The following is a 21002-nucleotide window of genomic DNA, read 5'->3' on the forward strand; positions in this document are numbered from 1 at the left end:
GAACCTTACTCCATGAGAGAGTATCTAAAAATGGTTTTGCATGGGACACTGGGCAGATGAAGTGGTTGTAGGTTAAGGTTACCCATGAGATGGCACCTGGGAGAGTCTGTGCCTCTGAGTGAACCTTTTCTCTTTGTGTATTAAGCCACTATTCTGAAAGACTAAGCCTGTCTGTTGAACAGTGAGTTTTGTCTGTGAAAGTTTCATGTAGTTTCAGTGGCTCTGAATGATTCAGTAGTGTACAAAACTTCTTGGCAAGTTAGTATGATTTGTATGTGAATTTTCCAATTGTATTTCAGACCTTAAGAAAGAAAGGCCTTAATGGTTGTGAGAGCCCTGATGCTGACGATTACTTTGAGCACAGTCCACTATCGGAGGACAGATTCAGCAAACTAAATGAAGATAGTGATTTTATTTTCAAGCGAGGCCCTGTAAGTACTTTTATTTTATCTCTACTTTTTATTTGTTGATCCTTTTTATTAACTTCATTATTTAGGCTCTGAACAAGAAGGAACACAGAGGGTGCGACAGCCCGGACCCTGACACTTCATATGTGCTCACGCCACATACAGAAGAAAAATATAAAAAAATTAATGAAGAGTTTGATAATATGATGCGGAATCATAAAATCGCAGTGAGTACTTAAGTATGGTTTGTGCTTCTATTACGTGCATGAGAACTTTCACAGTGTTTGCTTACCACTGAAAACCACTGCAGAGACAAGAGTATGTAATGGTTTGAGAAGGGAATATGTATTTTTGAGGAAGAATGAGAAGCTGATACTAGATCCTGTTAAAATAATTTTACCTTTAAGAATAAGAAGACATCTCTGGCTTCTTTTTTGCACTCACAGCTTTTCGTACCTTGTGAACATGAGATAATGTTTCTAAATTTCAGGAGCCCTACCTAAAATATTTTTATAAAGATAGATTTTTGCCGTGGGATGTAGGATAGTTTGTTTACATTTCATATATCTATTAATTGAGATTTTTACAGTATGTAACAAGCAGGCTTGGATTGGATTAATTTTATCATAAAAACAGTGGAATTTTATTTTGTTGAAGACTGGATGTAGAAAGGTATTTAGATGTTTAAAGATGAAGACTAGTGTGCTATGAGTGCCTCATAAGATTGGTGTCTTACTCCTATTGAAATTCCAACAGATACTTTCTTGGGCACTGAAAGAACTTTGGAAAACGTGTCCATGGTGCTAAGGCTCTATTTGCAGCCACAAGTCACCAAATTGCTTTGGAAAGATATGATCTCCTATCCCATAGGGTGATCAGATGATCATTTTTCATTTTAGAGTTACCTAAATCAGAAGGTAAATTACCATTGTTTGAACCCCATGTATTGACTGAGCAGATTGTTCATTTTCTCCTCAGTTTCACATATCCTCTTCAGTTTTAGGGTATATGGCAAAAAGATGATTTAGAAGGACTCTTAGAGAATTCTTGGACTCTGGAACCCAAGACGTTTGGGGATAATAGTGGCATGAATCTTGAGTGTTCTTCCCCGAGGTGTACGTGATGACATTTAATTTCCATCTGCAAAAGCCAATTAGTGTTGAGTATTACATGGGAAGCATTTTCTAAGAACACTAATACAGGGCCCTGGCAGAGCCTTTAAATTTTTTAATATTGCAAATCTTGTGGCAATTAAAGTAAATAGATGGGCTAGGTTAACCAGCACAGACCATGGGGTAATTGAGTCCTGTGTCCCCACATGACTTGCTGATAGTAGAAGTTGTTTCATTATTCAGGGCAATAAGGCCATCTCTGGGGACTTAAACAGCAAACTGCCAGCCATGGCACCCAGTTGCTCCTCTCTGCAAGTTCTTTATACTTGATTGAAACCCATATCTGCTTTGTTTTAAAGCTTTTGCTTCCCAGCATTTGTGTGTTAGCTTCAGGCCTCATCTCTCACTATGGTACAGTTAACCTGCTCTCTCCTGATTTTCTGTTGTCTTCTTGAACAGCCTAAATGGTCTATGTGGCCATCAGTGTAAATAAAAAAGGTGACATTATTTTTTAGCTCAATAGCTCTGTGTTTATAGCTTGAGCTGGACCTGTTCTGGTTCTATTTCCAGTATTTATGGGTTTCTTCTGTTCTAGTGCACTCATGACTGTCAAAGGATAGGAATGAGGCAAAGTGGGAAGAATCAGGGCCTAACCAAATGAGCACCATAGATGGGCAGAGGCAGCCTTTATTGTAAGGTGTGGGGGGAAGTTGTCATTTATTAGCTTTATTATTAAGAAACCTCCAGGAAATCTGTTCCAATTGTTAACTTCTAGCATTGTTTTAAGTACACATCAGGTATTTAAGGTTTAATTTTACTTGACTTTTTCTTGCAGATATTAAATAACTTCTTGAAGTAGTTTCCCTTTTAAACAAACACCAGTACAGCCTGTCATTAGTTAGATACTGTGAAAGATTTGCTAGCATTACATTGCTGTGCTTCATTACTTTTTCCTTTTGTCTGTGCCAAAAATTGATAATTATTCTTAGGAATGCTTCAGTAGGGACACTGTCATTGGCTGTTGCTAGTAAGAGATTTTGTTTCTTCTAAGATATGTATTGTGCTGTTTTAATTAGTATAGTTATTGTTGTAGTTCTAATGCTATCAAAATTGTCGTACAGAAGTGTCATTCTAAGTAAATTTTAAGCTGAACTTGATAAATGTGCATTTTTTTTTTTAAATATACTTAATAGGTCATGAGTGTTTGTTGCTTCTACTTTAGAGGTCAAATGCAAATACTATATTCTGTCAACAAATACTAAAGTATTTGTACCCTTAAATCGTACCTGTCAGCTTGGTTCCAGTAATTACAAAAGTTGTGAAAGAAAATAGTCCCTCTTTGTTTCAGAAACTCATCACTGTCAAAGGATAGGAATGAAACAAAGGCCAAAGAAGTTAGTCATAACAAAAGGAGTACCATAGATGGGCAGGCATCTAAGCTTTTGATTCAAATAGCTATTGAATAAAAAACATATATACTTCAGGAAAAATAGCTGCCTTTCAAATGCTGTAAAAATTAGAATTTTAAAAAAAGAGATTTGCAAAAGAAGAAAGATGGAGTGGCTATTGAAGCAGGGTTTTATGGAACACATAATAATGACAATTGAAATGTTTGAATTCAAGTTACTGGGTGTAGTGAATTTTTAAAGATCTGTTTACTTTTAGTCTGAAAAAGCAGTTTTAGCAATTGCTGGCAATATATTGGCAATGTTATTAAAAATGTTATTACTAACTTTTTCTTTTTTGGTTTAATAACTGACTATATAATGTGCATGTTTATGCTTCCATTTTGAAGGTGCAGCAGTTCATTGATTTGTAGACATGTTTAGTTTTTCATTGCTTTGTAATAATCCACATTAACTGATAAATTTGTTGTATTTCTGAGCCTGCAAGTTCATGTTAATATCTTCCAATATTTTTTTTTTGTATTTCAACTTTCAGTATTTTAGACATTTGAGTAATTCTTCTGGAACTGTATTTATATGATGTGTGAAAGTTTAACACCATACTCTACAGCAAATGGATGTTTTAAAATTGTATGCTTAATACAGTTTAAAAACTAACATAATTAACTTGTTTAAAAAAATCTGAGTAATTGCTGGTAAATGAAAAATGTCCATCTTTGTAATGTGTTATTTCTGCAAACAAAGTCAATGCTAATGCTGTTGTCTTGTGTGTACCTTGTCTTCTTTCCTCCAGCCTGGTTTGCCTGCTCAGAACTTCTCGATGTCGGTTACAGTCCCAGTGTCCAATCCGAACACTTTAACCTACAGTAACCCAGGGAGTTCCCTTGTATCCCCATCACTGGCAGCCAGTTCATCATTAACGGACACGACCATGCTCTCCCCACCTCAGACCACCCTGCATCGGAACGTATCACCTGGGGCCCCTCAGAGACCACCCAGTACTGGCAATGCAGGTAAGACTTCTCTACTGTTGTGCTTTCCTTTTATACCCTCTTTTTTTTTTCTTTTACTTTCAAAAAACCCAAAACACAAACCAACTCAAACAAGAATTTGGTACTTTTTTAGTAGTATTGGTTTGGGGTTTTTTTAATAGTTTTAACTTCTGAAGTACAAAATGATATGATGAGGTAATGAGAGCAAATTAGTTTAATGCTCTGTCTTACTTTTATTAGGTGGAATGCTGGGGACAACTGACCTCACAGTGCCAAATGGAGCTGGTACCAGTCCAGTTGGTAAGCATGCTATTGTGTCTTTGTTGAAAAACAGTGTTGTGGTTTTAGTTCCACAGTTACTCAAAAAGCAATTTTTTTTTTTTACTCTTGGAAGAAGTGGTTGTGAACGAACAAAGGTTATAATTTTCTTAGTTGCCTTATAATTGTCAAGTCTTAGCAGGCATTTAACTTCTTACCATCATGCCCTTTCCACTTCAGTGATATTTGCATTTTTTTATTTCAGTGGTATTCAGTTGTAGCATGCTGCTTTTGCTATTGTGTTTCTCTGCAAGTGTAATTATAGCACTCTAAAGAGATCTTCTGTTTGCCAGATTTCTTACTTTCTATGAAATACAGCCTATCAATTACACTAAAGGCAACTCAGCTGAATTCTCAACTTTTAATTCAGAAGACCTGGATGTTTGCTATTAGTGGTGGTGGGTCAGTCAAAATGAAGCAAATACAGACTGTATTGTTTGTATTGCTGAGCATTTCTTGCTCATTATTTTCTAGCAGTTATACTAGGAAAGCAATAAATCTTGGAAGCTGATAGCTAGGCTGTGTTTTAATTTTGGAAGATAATCAGAATTTCTTTCAAAAAGAAATTAGAGATTTTGCCAGAAATCAAGTTCATGGTATTTTTGGTCTTCAGTGAAAAGATATGATAGCATGTCTCAATTCAACTAATATTTTGTCTCCCCTAAACAAAATTCAGTACTGTGGTAGAGGGCAGGCAACCACTGAAAATTATCATGCCAAAGAAAGACAAAATAAATGACACTTCCTGCATGTCCCTTCCTTAAGGTGTCATTGTGACTGAGGGTCCATTTTGGGAATAGATGTAACTCTCCTCACAGTGTGTTCGTAGGAAGGAATTGGAGAAGCAGCTGTTGACTTTTCAGCATTTGCCCGTTGGCCACTTAGTCTGGCAACTGGGAAAAGTGTTTTGAAGATGAAGGCAGGCAACTGACTTTATACATTAAAAAATGCTGCAGCTACGAGGCTGAAAGCACAGGATTGACTTTCCATTCTTTATCCATTCTTTGGCTATGTGCAGCAAAGATATGAAATATTAAAGTGTGGTTTCCAGTGGGTAAGCAAGATTTTAAATGGAGGAAATTTCCTCACTTGAGAAAAATTACTATTTTTAGACAGATGTTGATGTCCATAGTATTCTCAAGTCAGACTAAATAAGTTTATCAAGTTGTTTCAGGCCTCTTCTCCAAAATCAGGTTTTAGTAACAGTAGTCTCAGATTTAAGACTCGTTCTTTCAATAAGCAAATAAAACAGTTGTTTACAGCTCTTGCTTTAGAATATTAAGCTGTAGAAATACCCAGTTACAGCAGCTTGGTGAACATATTTAATGCAGTAAAATGTTTTCCTCCTTGCATTTATTAATAGTTTATGTGAAAAGTCAAAATGCATTGCTTATCTCTTACTTTCCAGAACATCGCACCCAAAATGTTATACATATGCCCACTCATTTCTAGAAAGAATTTTTTCATACAAGTTTGGCTGCACAAGAACAGTGGAACATCCATGAGAAGTACCACCAGTAAAACTCAACTATCTAGTTAACACCAGAATGCTAAGCCACAGAGTACCCTATGCTGTCAGAGCTCCATTTTCTGCTAGGATATAGCATGGCTTCTTTTAAACACTGTCAAGAGCACAGTAACCTTCACAATTGCAACCAAAATTAAGAAACCATACATAACCAGATAGAGTAAATCTGCTAACTTGTCAATTTGGTCTTGACAGCTGCCACTGAAGTGCGTATATCAAGTTAATTATGTGTGCTGAGAACAATGGGTTGAGTTTCTCGCTACATTTATTGTAGAATTCACTTTAAAAACAATATTTTCTTCTTTTAGCTTTCAATCTTTTAAACTTCTCAGGAATGAAGAATTCTCCTATGGATATAGTTGTGACAGGTCATGTGTCAATTTTGTAGTGCTCTAGTTTATAGGAGAGATGTCAAACAAAGATGGAGTGCTGGCATACCCATATCCACTTACAGACAAAGGAAAAACCCAAGACTTACTTGACATGATGAAATTTAGAGCATTTAAGGTTTTGTTCTCATTTCATTTAAAGATACTTATATGCCTTTGAGCAAAAAGCATGTTAAGGCCACCTTAACAAAGGACCCAGTTCAAACAAACTGCATAAAACAGCTCTCATTTGCTTCACATGAGACTCAAGTCCTGTGTAACTTGATTGGAATAGATCTGATTTGCTTTAGCAGGCGATCTGCCAACTTAACAGTTTTTCTATAGAAAATAACTTTGAGTAAAAATATCTGCGTGTTGTGGGAAAGATTGCTAGGTGCTTTTTATGTCTCCAACAGAAAATTTGTGATCATTTTGTAATCCTGAGAGCTTATTTCATAACACTGAAAAAACAGTTTTATTTTTTAATATTTCAAATTTTACCCACCACACAAAAAAATAAGCTTAATGTTTTTACTTGGCAATTTTATCATATTCAAGAGGGGGAAAAATATCCAATATTACAACAATATTTGGTTTTGCACTAACTCATTTTTTCTGTTAAAATTCTAGCTCCAAAATGTCTGATCTAATTAAGGATACTGTTTTAACAGTGACCATGAGCAACCTGTTCAACTTGTGATTGGCTTCTAATATGCTTCAAAGATCTTGTATCACCAGGCTGTGTACAACTAGCTGTTTGTTCTCAACATCATCGTGGCTTGAACACATGCTGTGTGTCTATATTATTCTCCTTTCAAAGGGCTGTGGATTCTAAATAGGCAAAGTATAGCCTCACTTGCTTTGAGCACCCAGATATGGGGAAGAGTTTCTTTGACTTTGAACTGAAAGGACTTTGTGGATGGATTACCTTCATATTTGTAACAAGGAGGTTTGATTTACTGTGTTCCAGCAGATTGGGTTTTATGCCTTGAATCATCTAGAGGCTGCCAAGAGGTGCACTTCTGGTTGTCCCATCCCTGAGGAGACTGAGGATCAGAGAGGCACAAAATTGCCACCACTGTTGCCCAATCTCTACTTTTTTCCATACCTTTCATTTATAGCATTGAGCTGGAAACATGCAAAGGACGTGAGTTACCTGCCTGGCTGAGGCTGCATGAAAACTATAGCCTTTTAGACTGAGATTCCTAAGTCCTTCCCAGATTTTGACAGAGCAGTTGGAACTGGAGGCTCTTTGTGGTCTTGCAAAGACACAGTATTATCTGTCTATACTTTTCATTGTCAGTTAAGCAGCCCTTCTGGCCAGTAATGCAGTTTATGGACCCAGTTATTCTTCTGAGAAACTATTTTTCCTCTTAAAATTTTTTTGTCTCAGGAGAATGAGTAAGGAAGATCTGCTAGAGTACTGCATTTCTCCTCTCTGTTCCAGAGCTGTATTTTCTCTTAATGTCTTCACTGATCTTCAGATTCTGATCATGTGAAGTAACTGTAGGAATACTTAATTTCTTTGGAATAGAACTGAAGGATCTACCTGCTTGAGAAACTGTCATGTGAGCTACTGGATCCCTAATAAGAGCGAGTCTAGGTCATGGGAGATTTTCTATCCTGGCCTCATGGGGGATTATGCAGAGGTGGAACTGACAGCTTGTGTGCACCTGTAAACTGCCTGTCAGAAAGGGATCAAGACAGAAAACTGTGAAAGGCCACACCTGTAAATGATTCCCTTTATCTTGAGGGCTTGCCTGACTGGGAGAGGGTTTTTTTCCTACACATCTGAGGATAAAAGGATCTTTCAGCTTTGTCTTTCACAAGTCTGAGTCAAGTGGCTAATATGCTGCAGTTCTCAAGAATACACCAGAAGGCTTAAATTACAAAGCAGCTTGTAATGTCCAACTAACTCTGGAAAAACATACCTCTTGCAGGAATCTTGCTTGAAACTGGATTGGTGCTTCTTTAAGAAAACAGACTTTGTTCTCCCTCTAACCCACTCTGACTCATCAGTCTGTGTCATGTACATCAGATAAAAGGCTTGGCGCTGTTGTAGCTGACCACCTTAGGAGAGCAGCTGTAAACCTTGAGCACATTCCTGCTTAAGGCTGTGTTGCTGTGGTGTTTCTTATCAGCTTTCTCCTCAGTGTGACAGGTAGTACCTGTCACAGGTAGTCTTCCACTAGACAGCTCCTTGCTCTTCCTAGTTGGTATTGAAAGAGGTTATGCAATGGGCAAAGGTTCTTGCTTTGTAATGTCAGTTGTGTTGGCATAATGTTTTGCCTTGCATTGGTCTTTAAGCTCATGCAGGTAAATACAACAGTCAGTGTTGCCCTACTCCAAGGTAGAAGCTGGAGGATCCCTGAAGAACTTTCAGAACAGCCTATTTACCCTGCAGCTTCCAAGCTTTCCTCAAAGAAAAGAAATATTGAAAGTGGACTGCAGACCAGCTGTTTCACAGCATGCAGGCTGAATCCTTTTCCTTTGCTAGATGTTGTCAGCAAATAACAAAGTTTGATCCATCCATCATCCTCTGATTAGATCAGCTCACAAGAAATGACTGGCTGAAATCAGCATGAAAAATATGCTGGTAGATGAAAGTATTTGAGTGTTGTTGACTGTTGGTTTTTTGATTCATGGAGGTTTTTTCTCACTTGTAGCAGCCTTTCCTTGGAAACCACCCATCCACATGTGGTCAGTTCGGCCCCAGAGCTACCCTTGCATTTTTATTTAATATTTCATATGTTATGTGTGTTCATTACCCTACAATTTCTGATTTACATAGAGGTACAAGACAATTCTGATTAGAATTTGCCACCTGTATCACAAATTATTAATGTCCCAGCTGAATCAAAGTATTGCAGTCTGTGTGAAATCCCAACTATTACATAGTCACTGTGCCACAGATACCACAATGCACATCCTCAGATGTTGTAAGCATACCATTTCTCTTGCCTGTTCCTTATACTGGCTTCCTATTGAAACAGAGAAATCAACAAGTTCAGAAAGTAGAACTCTGATTTCATGAACTGTAAATGCTTTAGTTGACAAAAGGCCTAAAAGGCTTTCAGTTGCCACTGCTAATGTTTCACACTCAGTTGAATAACATCTAGATACAAAAGCAATATGCCTTTGTTCAGGTTTGCTGCTGCTTTCTGAATAATAACACTACTCTTGAAGAAGCCCCATTTAAATCCTAAATATCCTTGACAATTCTCTCTCCCTTTATGAGCTCTGGGCAAAAAAAATTTCCAGCAACATGAGGAATGAGGTTTTTTAGTTTTGTAACAGGAGAAGCATTCCCTTGGCACTTAGTCATCTGTATTTTTTTTTTTTTGCTGCATTTTAATATCTGAAGTACTGCATTAAAAGTAAAAATGTTGTAAAATCTTAAATTACTGTATTATCTGACAAATAGATACGTATTGATAAATGTAAATAAAAGTATTTCAGCTTCCTTGAGATGTAAAGTCTCTAAGCTAGCAGAGAACTTAGGCCTTTTGAAATGATTTGACAGTGATTTCTGTGCAAAGCTAAAACTGGTATGAAATGCAAAAAGACTTAGGGATTTTGTTTGGCTTATTTTAATTTCCATGTAAAGCTTTTATACTAAAAATAATAATTGAGCAGCTAATGCACATAGAAATGCTATTGTTGCATTTACTTTTGCCTCAAGGTCCTACATGCAAATGTTTTTCTTAAATAGATTTTATCTGGTCTTGTAGTTGTGCAGTGAATGAATGGCTTACTGCAGACACAGTTCTCTGTTTACTTCTAATTACATGACATTGGTTGTATGATGTCATTTGAGGCATAAATATTTATTTACTACTGTTCTTCTTTTTGCTTGATCTTACATTGCTTAGCTGCTTGCCCACAATTATTTTCCCAAACTCTGCATAACTGCTCAGTTTCTCCAAAAATGAACCACAAAAAAAAAAAAATTAATGGCATCAATGACTGTAATTTATTTCTTGAGTAGTAACAAGGACATGGAGTACTTTCCAGCCACGTGTGTCCATTGTTTCAGCTGATGGGATTTATATAGTGAAATACGAGTCTGGCTCATGTAATTGAATGCTGTGTCTTGGGCTGCTGGACAATAAATGAGATTAAGCTATATTACCTTTCTGAAGGTAGAATACACAGGGGTTAAACTGTGTGGGGTTTAATATTTAGCTTCAGAAAAGAAGCTAGTTCAAAAGTAAACATTTTCTGACTAGCATAGTATGCTAATGTACATTGACAGTGTTTGTTATCATGAAATCTAATTGAATTATAATTTTAATCCTTGTTTAAAATGATTCATGTAATTGAGAGCTTATCCTATTTGCATTGGTGTCTGTTTTCCAAAGAAGGTTTTTGAAATGCTTTCATAGGCTGTTTTAAAGAATTAGGCTTAAATAAAACTCTTCAGAAGTCAAACCACTAGTCTGGACACTGATACAGGATTTTATATTCTGTTCCCATTTTGCAGTTTGATAGTGTTTTTAAACATAAAGTAATTCTCTTTGGGGAAGATCTATAGTGGGTGGGGTAGGTACAATTTCTCTGTTACACAAAAGAGTAAGTAGGATTTATGGGGTTGTTAAAGCCTCAGTTTGGCAACCTGCCGTAGAGTTGCATCATCTTGTAATCATTATCTTTTTCTGGCTCCTGACCCTCTTCTAAGAAAGACCATGTTTTAAGTTACTCTTTTACTCTTAATTTGTAATTTGATTTTCCTATTAGATTATTAACAGGAAAAAGGCTTCAAGCTTCATGTTAAAAATGAATATTCTACAGTCTTGCAGGCCCAGCATATGGCTGTTCACATAATCATAGATAATAATAATCAGTATAGATACTTCAGTGTTTAAATGTTCTGTGCTTGTTATTTATAACAAAGTGCTGGTACTACAATAATACCCACAGTATTGCACACTTATGGTTTGCTTTTTCACCCCTTCTTAATATATATTTTTTCTAAACCCTCATTTTAAAGAAATGCTCAGCCTTTTGTTAGGACAAATGCTTTGACTCTGCCCTGCTGAATGATACTGTGCAGAGAAGGCAGTGGCAAGGACTTTGTTGTTTTTGACAGCACTGCTAAAAGCATGAAATGTTTCTGAGGGATTGGCAGAGCCCTGCAGTAAGGGCTGCAGGAAATGACCGTAATGGGTGTGGGAGAAAGACACTGTCCAGATTTAACACATGAGCTACTGAAATACTTGAAACCATAGAGGACAGGAAATGGTATCATAGGAGAGACTAAAATGCTGTACAGAACTTCATTGTTTGTACAGAGTGTGATTGTTCTGAAGTTCGAATTCAACACGGCAGCTTTGGCATATCAACGGTGATGCTGACAACCTAGTGAGTAATAAAATGCTATTTACTATTAGATTAAAGCTCAGACTTTACTCTTGTAACAGTGAGTTCTTTAAGTGTTCAGATGGTTTTGATGAAAATGGAAGATAATAATAATTGCTATTCTCTAATAGCATTCTCTAATAATTTTTTCTCCCTCACATCTGTTTCCAAATACACTGAAATTTTACTCTGTCCGTTGTGTAAGGTTTGTCTTGCAATCTGATGCTATGTAGGCTGTCTGTAACTAATGTTTATACTCATTTATAATGCATGGGTATTGATGCACAACTGTATTTAACAAAGCTATGATTCTATGAAAACTGTCTCACTGTTTCAGGAACCTTATGGTGCAATGGAACTTAATTTCCCTTTGGTTGGTTGGGTTTTCTGTGTGACCTAGCTGTGGCTAGTTCTCACCTAGCAGTCAAGAAAGAGTATATTTAGCTCTGGTGTTCTCAGTTCTAGCCACTTAAAATTTAATCGCTAACCTAGAAGTATCCCAATTCTGCTGTGTTTTGCTGAGGATTGTAGATGCTTTAATCACAAAATGAGGTATTGCTCTGGTTTTTAATACAGAAGGAAGAATGCTGACATAAGAAGATTTTTCTTCTTTCTGCTGTCTGTGTTCCTTCTTTTCCCCATAACTTGAGTTAAATGGTAGAATTAGCAGAAGACATTCCCATACCACCTGTCTAAATGCTTCATGAAAATACTACTTAGAATAACTCCTCCTTGCTTTGTTAGCCTTGAAAAACTCAAGGGACATAGCAAATCCTCCATGTATGGCCAGGCTTTTGGCACATGAGAAATCCATGAAGACAGTAAATCAAGAATTTGAAATCCTAGTTTTAAAGTTGTAAATTTACTGCTGATCCACGTGTGAACAAGAATACTGTGGTTGCAAATTCCAGGCTAGCAAGTTCTACCTACTTAGGTTTTTTCTTTAAGAGTATTCAGCAATACTTGTTTCCAAATGACCTTTATAAAACTCAGGAACATATCTTCAGATCAGTACAGGAGCTTTGTTTTAATTCTTATATTATTATATACTATTCTTTCTCCATTTCTACACTGGTAATATATAGGGTTCCATTTCTGGAGGATAGGGAAAATGAAAGGACTGCATTTGGCAGTTCCTCTGCCATGTAACAAGTATTGTTAGCAAAGAAGGAGGCTCCCTTATTAACATCCTGGTGAACTCACACCTTGGTTCTGCACATGCACTAGTGAAGTGTCTTTCAGTACCCGCCACCTTCATGAAGTGTGGTGCTGTTACTGATACGTTACTGTTCATCCTTTCAAAGCTTTTAAATGCATTAAAAACCTTGCTAAAGAAGGTAGAATGTGACACTGACAACTTTCTTATTTAAATTGCTTTTAGATTAATATGTACTTAATGTAATAAATTGCACTGGGCATAGGGACCTATTCAAATTAGAATAATAATGCAAAGCTCGTGCCAGTCTGGCACTGCGGGCAATTAGAAGAGAGTTTTCCACAGAGTGAACTTTGTGTAACAGACTTTTCCCTGAATTGTGACCATAAAGGCTGCTTTCAGAGATGCAGTGTTAGTATGAACATAATCTTACTATGAATTGTATTTATTTATACACACACAAGTTCTGTAGTGTGAACTATAGGGTGCCCTGTTGTGAAATTCCCCTGGCTTAGCAGCATTTTTTTCACTTGCAGCTGAATAAGGTGTGTGTATTTTGGGAATTGTTGCTATAAATATGATAAATTCACTGGAATGTGGCTTTACATTTTTTCCCTGATAAATATATTTTGAAAAAATGTGATTGGTGCTTTTTTCAGTAGAGGAAAATGGATTGCTAGGTACTTCTGTACTGCCTTGCTGCTTTTCTCTCCTGTTCTGAGTGCAAGCTGAGGCTTGAGCCGATTTAGCTTTCTGAGATTTCAGTGCTGAAGACTTGTAGGCTTTTGCTTGACAGTACTTGGAATAAGTGTTAGTAGCAAGGGAGAAGACAACCTGTGTAAAAATAAATTGATGAGAATAAATGATGTGTATATCTGTGTTCAAAGCTTGGAATGAATTCTAAAAGAAAGGATTTGTTCCCCTCATTGTTGCCAGATACAAGATAAGTTTGAGACTGAAAGTAACTGTATGAGTGAATAGATATTGGAGTATAGACGATCTTTAAGATATTTGAAGACTACATTTTTAGAAATAGACTTTAAGAGCTGATTGTTTGATTCTCACAGGCAACAATTCAGTATAGGTCTTGTTCTGGCGTGGGGCTGAAGTGGGCTTGTGCAAAACCACACTCTTTTTTGCAAGCTCAGCCTGCAGGAACTTCAAAGGACAAAATAAAAAAACGCAGCAGATGTTATTAGAAACAGGTTTGTGACAATCTGCTCTTCTCAGCGTTTGCGCTGCCACAGCGTGTCCTTGAGGTGCTGTTACCTTCACGTATCGATCTTCTGCGAACGGGGCTGGGGCTGGTTCGATTATTCAGTGCTGCGCCTCGTGAAGTTTGTTACTGGAAGTTTTACAAAAGAAACAGGTCATCATTTGTACCTGTGCACCAAATCCATGCAGTGCTGCTGCTTTTTAGTCTCATGGTACGTTCACTTTCCCTCTTTCAGGAAATGGGTTTGTGAATTCTCGAGCTTCACCAAGTCTACTCGGAACTACTGGTGGTGGGAATGGCTTGGGCAAAGTCATGCCTACAAAGTCTCCACCTCCACCTGGAGGAGGCAATCTTGGAATGAACAATCGCAAACCAGACCTCCGTGTTGTCATCCCACCCTCCAGCAAGGGTATGATGCCACCACTGGTAAGTTAAAACATTTTGTTTCCTTAGCTGGTGGTGTAAAAGTGAAGTGTTCTGTCTGTGTGCACAGGGAGAAACTCTCATCTGCTTACTGTAGGTTACAGTAATAGAGAGGTGTTTGTGTTACCAAAATTCACTGATGAAAATTGAAACTTCAAGTTGTTACCTGGGGAGAAGTTAAATTTTGTAAGGAATTCTCTTTTTACAAAATGTAAAATAGCAGCCTGTCCTAAATGTGGTTAGACTGCAATCCTAGAGACATAGTTTGGGATTTTGTTTTGATTTGACCTCTCACTGACTGGGTACCAAGAACCTTGGCTTGGAGGATGTGGGTTTTAAAAAGGGCTCTGCATTATGCTGTGGAGGAATGGTTCATTCCTGATGTGAACTCTATTAACGTGCCCCAAAGCACAGTTTGTACCTGTTTTTCCTGGGTCATAGTGGTTGTGGGATGTAAAATGGAGCTTCAGTGGTAATGATGATCTGAGAGAAGCGCTTGTTTGATGTGGCGTGTGGGAATGCAACCTTGAGTGTCCGATGGTGGATGTCGTGTCGTCAGTGAAGACATAAAAGAGTAATGAGGATCAGGCTCAGTCCCCATTTGTGTACTTTTCAGTACTACTGTGCAGTTTGGCATGTGGGCAGTAATGTTTGTTCAGCCTGGGTTTGGAATAGCACACGCGTTTCGTGTGAGGCATGAGGCAACCACAGCGCTCAGACCAGAACAGGTCTTTCAGGAAGAGTTACTCTATTTTTCCTTTAATTTGGTTGGCCAAATACTTTGGTCTTAGTCTTCTGCTGTCATGTAGAAATTTTAAACATCTCTGTGTGTGTTTTCTGTTTTCTGTGTGTGGAAGGATGAACCATAGCCAAGAGGAGCAGGATATAAACAATACAAGTACTCCCTGTGTAATTCTTATTTGTTTTTAAGATACCACAAGTGCTTACATTTGTTACTGGTATTCATGATGAATAATATGAGATTAATCCAAGTGACAAAAGGTATAATTATCCTCAGAGTAATGGTTCCTGAAATTTAAGGTTTTTCTAGGAATATTGAAGCGTAGAAGACCTAGGGAATACATTGCTAATTTTAAAAGTGAAAATACACTTCTAAATTCATTAGAAATACTTGAGGGTCTTGATAATGGTAGTTGTTTCAATGTTGATAGTGTACAATACCTATTTAGGTTTTGTCTGTCGTTAAAGAAATTGGAAAGAGATTTCAGAGTGCAGATGCTGGGATGGTATAATGGGTGTATGTGAAAAATAGCTTGTTACTGAGTTGGATGTTTGTTGGATCAGTCCAGCCAGAAACTGCTGTGCTCCATATCCACATATGTTGTCAATGTGTAGCTGTGTCCTTGTCTTTACAAAGGTCTTTCTGCACTCATTTTGCCAAAGCACAGTGTCTTCCTGCACAGTGTCTTTGACCCAAATTATGTGAAGTATTACTTCCTACTAGTCCTATTTACAGAATTCAGTGGCAAATTCACATCATTAATTAAAATAAATAAAATCTTGAAGCACAAATGTGACTTTTTCTTTCGTTTTTGAAAGCAATGCTATTTTTAGTAACTCTGTTATCCCTCTTGTTTGCTGAGTACAGTCGGAGGAGGATGAATTGGAGTTGGTGAGTTTGGGCTACTGTTTGAGAGAGAGCAAGATGCTGAAAATGCCTTTTGCTACAGTTTTTTTAACTGTAGTTTCACTACATATTTTAAATAATTCCAGTGTTCCCTTGGTAGCAGACAAAAATAACGTTTGTTATATCAAACTCAAAACCTGACCAATTCAAGTTGAAAACACATCCAAAGTCTAGTGCTTTCCATTTGTAAACAATTTTTTTCCTGAACATATTTCTGTTTTTCTTGGAGGGAACATTGGAAAAGAGCCTTACAGAGTAACTGTCCATGTGTATAGGATATTGGCTGTCTTTTATGTAAAATATACCCACTTACCCCAAAATTATTGGAATATTTTTAGAAAGTGGCTTCACTTACAAAGTTCTTCAGATTGTAACACAAGCCCTTTGTTACTTCTCTTCATTTCAAGGAGATTACATCATTGCTGGTGAGGTCACCTTTTCAGAGTTTAGAATTATTTCATCCTGCGTGAGATTATCAAACCACAGGGGTGTTCCCTGTTTACCAGAAGGAATATGGAATTGCAAATGAATAATTCTACCTTTTTCCAGTGGAAAGATATTCTGCTTTTGAAAGGAAACTCTTGGGATTTGGGGTTTCTCTTATTTTTTTTCCAAAAAGTTTGGCATTTTGTCTGGAAAATAACGTAAGCCAAAAATAATTTGTCACTTATTTTTAGAGGGAAATGCAAATTTTTTTAGCTGCTGTAGCATCAACCATGCAGAAGATGCTGCATCAGAGTGCAATTGTAAAGATACACAAAGAAGTCTGCCTGCCACATACCTTGATCTGGTTTTGAACATGGACCTGTTGCTAATATGAGGCTCTAATTGCATGAAAGCATGGAAAATGTAGTCATTTAGATAAATTTCTTGATGAATGCATGCTGATCATGGTTTGTGTTGGTTTGTTTTCCCCTTAAACATGAGCAATCAATTGAGAAAAGGAATGGGAAATGATTTTTGAAAGTCATTATTTATATTTTTAGGGATTATTGGAATGACTTGCTGTTACAAACAGCTGTCATGCATGTTCCCCTCACCTTCAGAGAGGAGTGTCTGTTTTCCAGTGCAAGAAATAGACCTTAAATTGAATGGGAAAACACTTCACCAAAACAGCTTTGCAATTGGAATGTGGAAAAGCCCTTGAGTCAAGGGAGTGCTACCTGCTAAAAGCCGCTGTGCTCCTCACAGCGCCTTGGTGAGGAGGGGTGTGGGGACAGTGTCAGGGGCGCAGGCCCTCGTCTGTGGGAGGGGAGAAGGCAGCAGTGGCCTCCTCAGTTGCTGTAAAGAAATATGAGGAACACCTGCAACGCTGCCTCTCCTGCCCACCCTAATTTCTGATGCCGATTCCCGCGCTGGAAAGCAGTTCCACGTCATGTGCCTGCACACATTGGGAACTGAGTGTGAGAAACGGAGGGGAAGGGTAGCATAGCATGAAGTGAAGATGCTGAACTCTTCCTGTCCCTGCTGTTGCTTGCACCAGGTTAAAAAATAGTGAAAAAATTCCTGGAAGTTGCCATGATCGTTGGCTGAATCTCCAAGTGCAACAAATATTAGACACGTGACTGTTTCCTAGTGTCTTCTTTGTACAGCTGAGTGTTGAGGAATTGTGTTCAGAAATAAATTACCTCAGAAAACCACCTTTATTAGCCACTCAACAACAGAAAACATAAAATCCCATGGGGAAATCCTCTGGTCTGGATTGCTTCCCAGTATACTCCTCTAACTTTTCCATTATATAGTAATCCCAACTTTATAGGCTGCCATCCAAGAAAGCTTTGGAAAAAGGTCAATTCCTGACAGACACAAAAATCTGCTCTAATAACATATCTCTATGCCAGATAAACTTGGTCTAGTGGAGGTTTTCAGAAGTACATAAGTGATTTAAAGGGATAAATTGCACAGAAAATCAGTGGGACTTTGTGACTTCGAGCTTTGAAATGTGGGAGCTCTGAAGTGGAGTGGGCACGTCTGCTCAGCAAATGGCAGAGACCTTAATGCTGCCAGACTCAACTCAAAGGTGGGATTTCCACAGCAGCCAGGCAAGCAGAGAGCAGAAGCAGGTGGCCAGTGGAAGGCTGTAACTAACTTGAACGTGGTAGTTGTGGTGTACAGTCTCTCTTTAAATTGAACAGACAGACAAGCCAAGGACTTGTAGCCCTCAGTTCATCTTTGCAAGTTTAAGCTTAAAATTGAATACAGCCCTGTTTCTGTACCTGCTGCTTCTGTTATTAAAAAAGGAGTCATGCATTTTTAATACTGCTGGCTCAATCAAGATCAGAGCAGAGAGGAAAAATTAAGTGCTGCAGATATTGAAATCCTTGTATACCTGTCTGAAACACAGGTAGCAGTATCTTTAATATCTTCAGTCTTTAAAACTAGGAAATGGAACTGTACCAGAGCTGAAAAATTGCTACTTCTGTAGCAAATATTTTTTCAGAGAGGCAGGTCTGCTTGAAACACACATATTCAGCAGGTCAAAATCCAGTTCCCTTGGTTGGGAATAGGTCTGTAAGAATGTAGAAGTGCTGAGCCTTGTGGAGGCTGTAGAGCCTTCTATTTCTAGTATTTCTGAGACTACTGCAGGTAAATCTGTTGCTTAAAAATAAATGCAGCACTTCCTGTTCTTGACAGTATCTGTCATGGTTAAATGATGTTGAAGTGCGTATTATGAAGAAAGATTTAAGTTGCCTCTGTGAAGAGCAGTATGTTCTGTGACAGAGGAGCTTTGCTGTCTGGTGGTCTTCACCCCAGGGTTGAACACAAGGCTTTCTAACCAGCAAATTTTGTTTAGGAGCTTAATTTGAGTGATGGGTTAGCTACAGACGTTCATTCCGGTATATGGGAAGGAGAGAGGGTGATTAAAAGGGCACATTGTGCCTACAGTCGGATAATCTGAGACGATCTAGTTCAGCTATTTCTCCTGTCAAAAAGCACAGTTGCTCTGTGTGAACTCAAATGTCATTTGCTTTGAAACATATCTGCATTATAACAAGTACTCTCTCAGTTTGTCAGGAACCATGGGAACAGCAAGATTATTTTATCACTGAAGTCTTATCAACACAAATTTAGAAGATCTCTGTGTTCCTTTCAGGACAGGTGTACTCAGCACAGTGTCAAAACTGGCAGCTAAAATTTTGAAAACTGGATAAACAACTGGGAAGTGGGAGACTTTTTTTTCTGGTGGAACAGCACCTCACCATCTGCACTGAAACAAACCCCCTTTAAAAATACAACCAAAAAGCTCTTAAATCACTTAAGAACTTCTGAGAATTCTTGTGTATATCCTTAAGAAATCACTTTTATTTTTTATGTCCAACTCTTAACACCACTGAAATCTGCATGCATGGGAAGTGGACCAGTTAATTTTTCATCTCAGTTTGCCAAGATCAGTTTGGTTGTCTTGAAATGTTTCAGTTTGTCTAGAAGAATCTATCCTGACAAAAAGATGTATTTGTAGCTAAAAAGTAAAGCGAAGAAACACATTTTAATTTAATGCTCTTTTTATATCAGCACTTGATTTTCCATTGTTCTAACTGATATCACAAGGCGTGTTGTTATTTTTAATCATTTATAGAATACCCAAAGGATAAGTAGTTCTCAGTCTACACAGCCTCTTGCTACCCCTGTGGTGTCTGTGACAACTCCGAGCTTGCCTCCGCAGGGATTGGTGTACTCGGCCATGCCTACTGCCTACAACACTGGTAAGCATTGTTTCTAATAAGTGGCTGGATTTGTCAGATGCACAAGGCTTTTGTGATTCATAAGCCAAGAAAATTTGCATTTCTGTGACACTTCACTTTATTTTCCTCTTCAGTTCAAGTGAAGGCTCTTATTCATCAGAAATGAGTCTTTAGCTTGTAAAACGTGTAAATGTTGAGACTGAAGTCAGGAAGCAGCTTTCAGTCAGTCGGCTGGCACACAGCTGAGCGCAGAGACGCAGGAGAGCGCCTTGCGCACAGCAAGAGTCTTCAAGCCGCCCCTCTGAGAGCTGAAAGGCCTCCCCTGCTGCTGCCCCGCTCGGCCCCAGCAGGGGAGGCAGTGGGGTTCTGCCGGGGCTCCCACTGGACAGAACAACCCACGGGGCTGCCGCCTTTCAGCGGTTTGGTGGAGAGGGAGGGAGGTGTCACTCCTGGGAAGGCGTCGCTGGCCGCTCACCAGCGCGAGTCCCTGTCATCCAAAGGACCTTAAAAGGACTTTTTATCCAAGAGGTGTGTAAAGCAAGGAATTTGGTAATACAAGTGCCACTTCAGCAAGTGGTTCACAATGTGGTGCCTCCTGCCCTGTCTCCGTACCAGTAGCAGTAATTAGGACTTCAATCTCGAGGTTTTTTCTTCGTTACAGACCCTCTGTGTAATCAGTGAAGGAATTTTTTTGTAATCAATTCCTTGAAAGGCTGCAGGCTTGATGGTGTCAGGTTGATTACCATTGATCTGTGATGCATAGTTTAATTTTCAAATGCACCTGCAGAGAAACTACATCGCAGATAAGTGTCAATAAATTTTGTAAGTTAAAATAGCTGTTGGTTAAACCTAAAATGGAAAACAAAGGAGATAATTCCCCAGTTCACTGTCCTTTTTAGATGAAGTCTAATTAAGACATTCAAACATAAATGCTATAATTTGTTAGAGCTGGAATTTCTGAACTGGGGGACCACTGTGGTGGTGTTTTTTAAAATTAGTTTTAGAATTTGAAAGTCTACCAAACAAGACTTAAAGTATTGCTTCTCTTTTCTGCGATGGTGCCTCCTAGACTCTGAGCTTCCCTTAACAGCTGATCAGCTCTCTGGGTAGACAGAAGGGCTTGAGAGAATTATTGTCATCTTTCTATGGATCCAGGAAGATCTCAGTCTCCAGTAGAGGAGATTCCCCAGGGGCATTTTCTTCCTGCAAGCTGTATTCTCTTTGGCTGTACCCAGTAGCTGGCAGGTGTGAGATGCTCAAGAAGATGGGAGGCAGTGCAGGGTGTACTTAGGAAGGAATAAATCCCTTTTTCCTTGAGGAGCTGCTGTATTTGGCTTAGGTGGTAAGGTTTTGGGGGTGGGGATAGGGGATACACATGGTGCAGGGG

General features: G+C 38.3%; 1 protein-coding gene across 2 annotated transcripts in view; it reads left to right on the forward strand.

Annotated features, from left to right (window-relative positions):
- MEF2A (myocyte enhancer factor 2A) overlaps positions 1–21002 on the forward strand; it is a 54318-nt gene that overhangs the window by 24552 nt on the left and 8764 nt on the right. The window contains exons 3-9 of one of the 2 annotated variants that reach the window (XM_084268343.1): positions 300–431; positions 497–634; positions 3719–3938; positions 4158–4217; positions 14097–14287; positions 15894–15917; positions 19510–19636. In XM_084268343.1, the coding sequence (XP_084124469.1) occupies positions 300–431; positions 497–634; positions 3719–3938; positions 4158–4217; positions 14097–14287; positions 15894–15917; positions 19510–19636 (892 nt within the window). The remainder of the gene's footprint in view (positions 1–299; positions 432–496; positions 635–3718; positions 3939–4157; positions 4218–14096; positions 14288–15893; positions 15918–19509; positions 19637–21002) is intronic. The other variant, XM_084268342.1, reaches the window with a different exon arrangement.

Source organism: Gallinula chloropus, assembly GCF_964237585.1.
Source record: "Gallinula chloropus genome assembly, chromosome: 9".
In the NCBI taxonomy this organism is placed as follows: Eukaryota; Metazoa; Chordata; class Aves; order Gruiformes; family Rallidae; genus Gallinula; species Gallinula chloropus.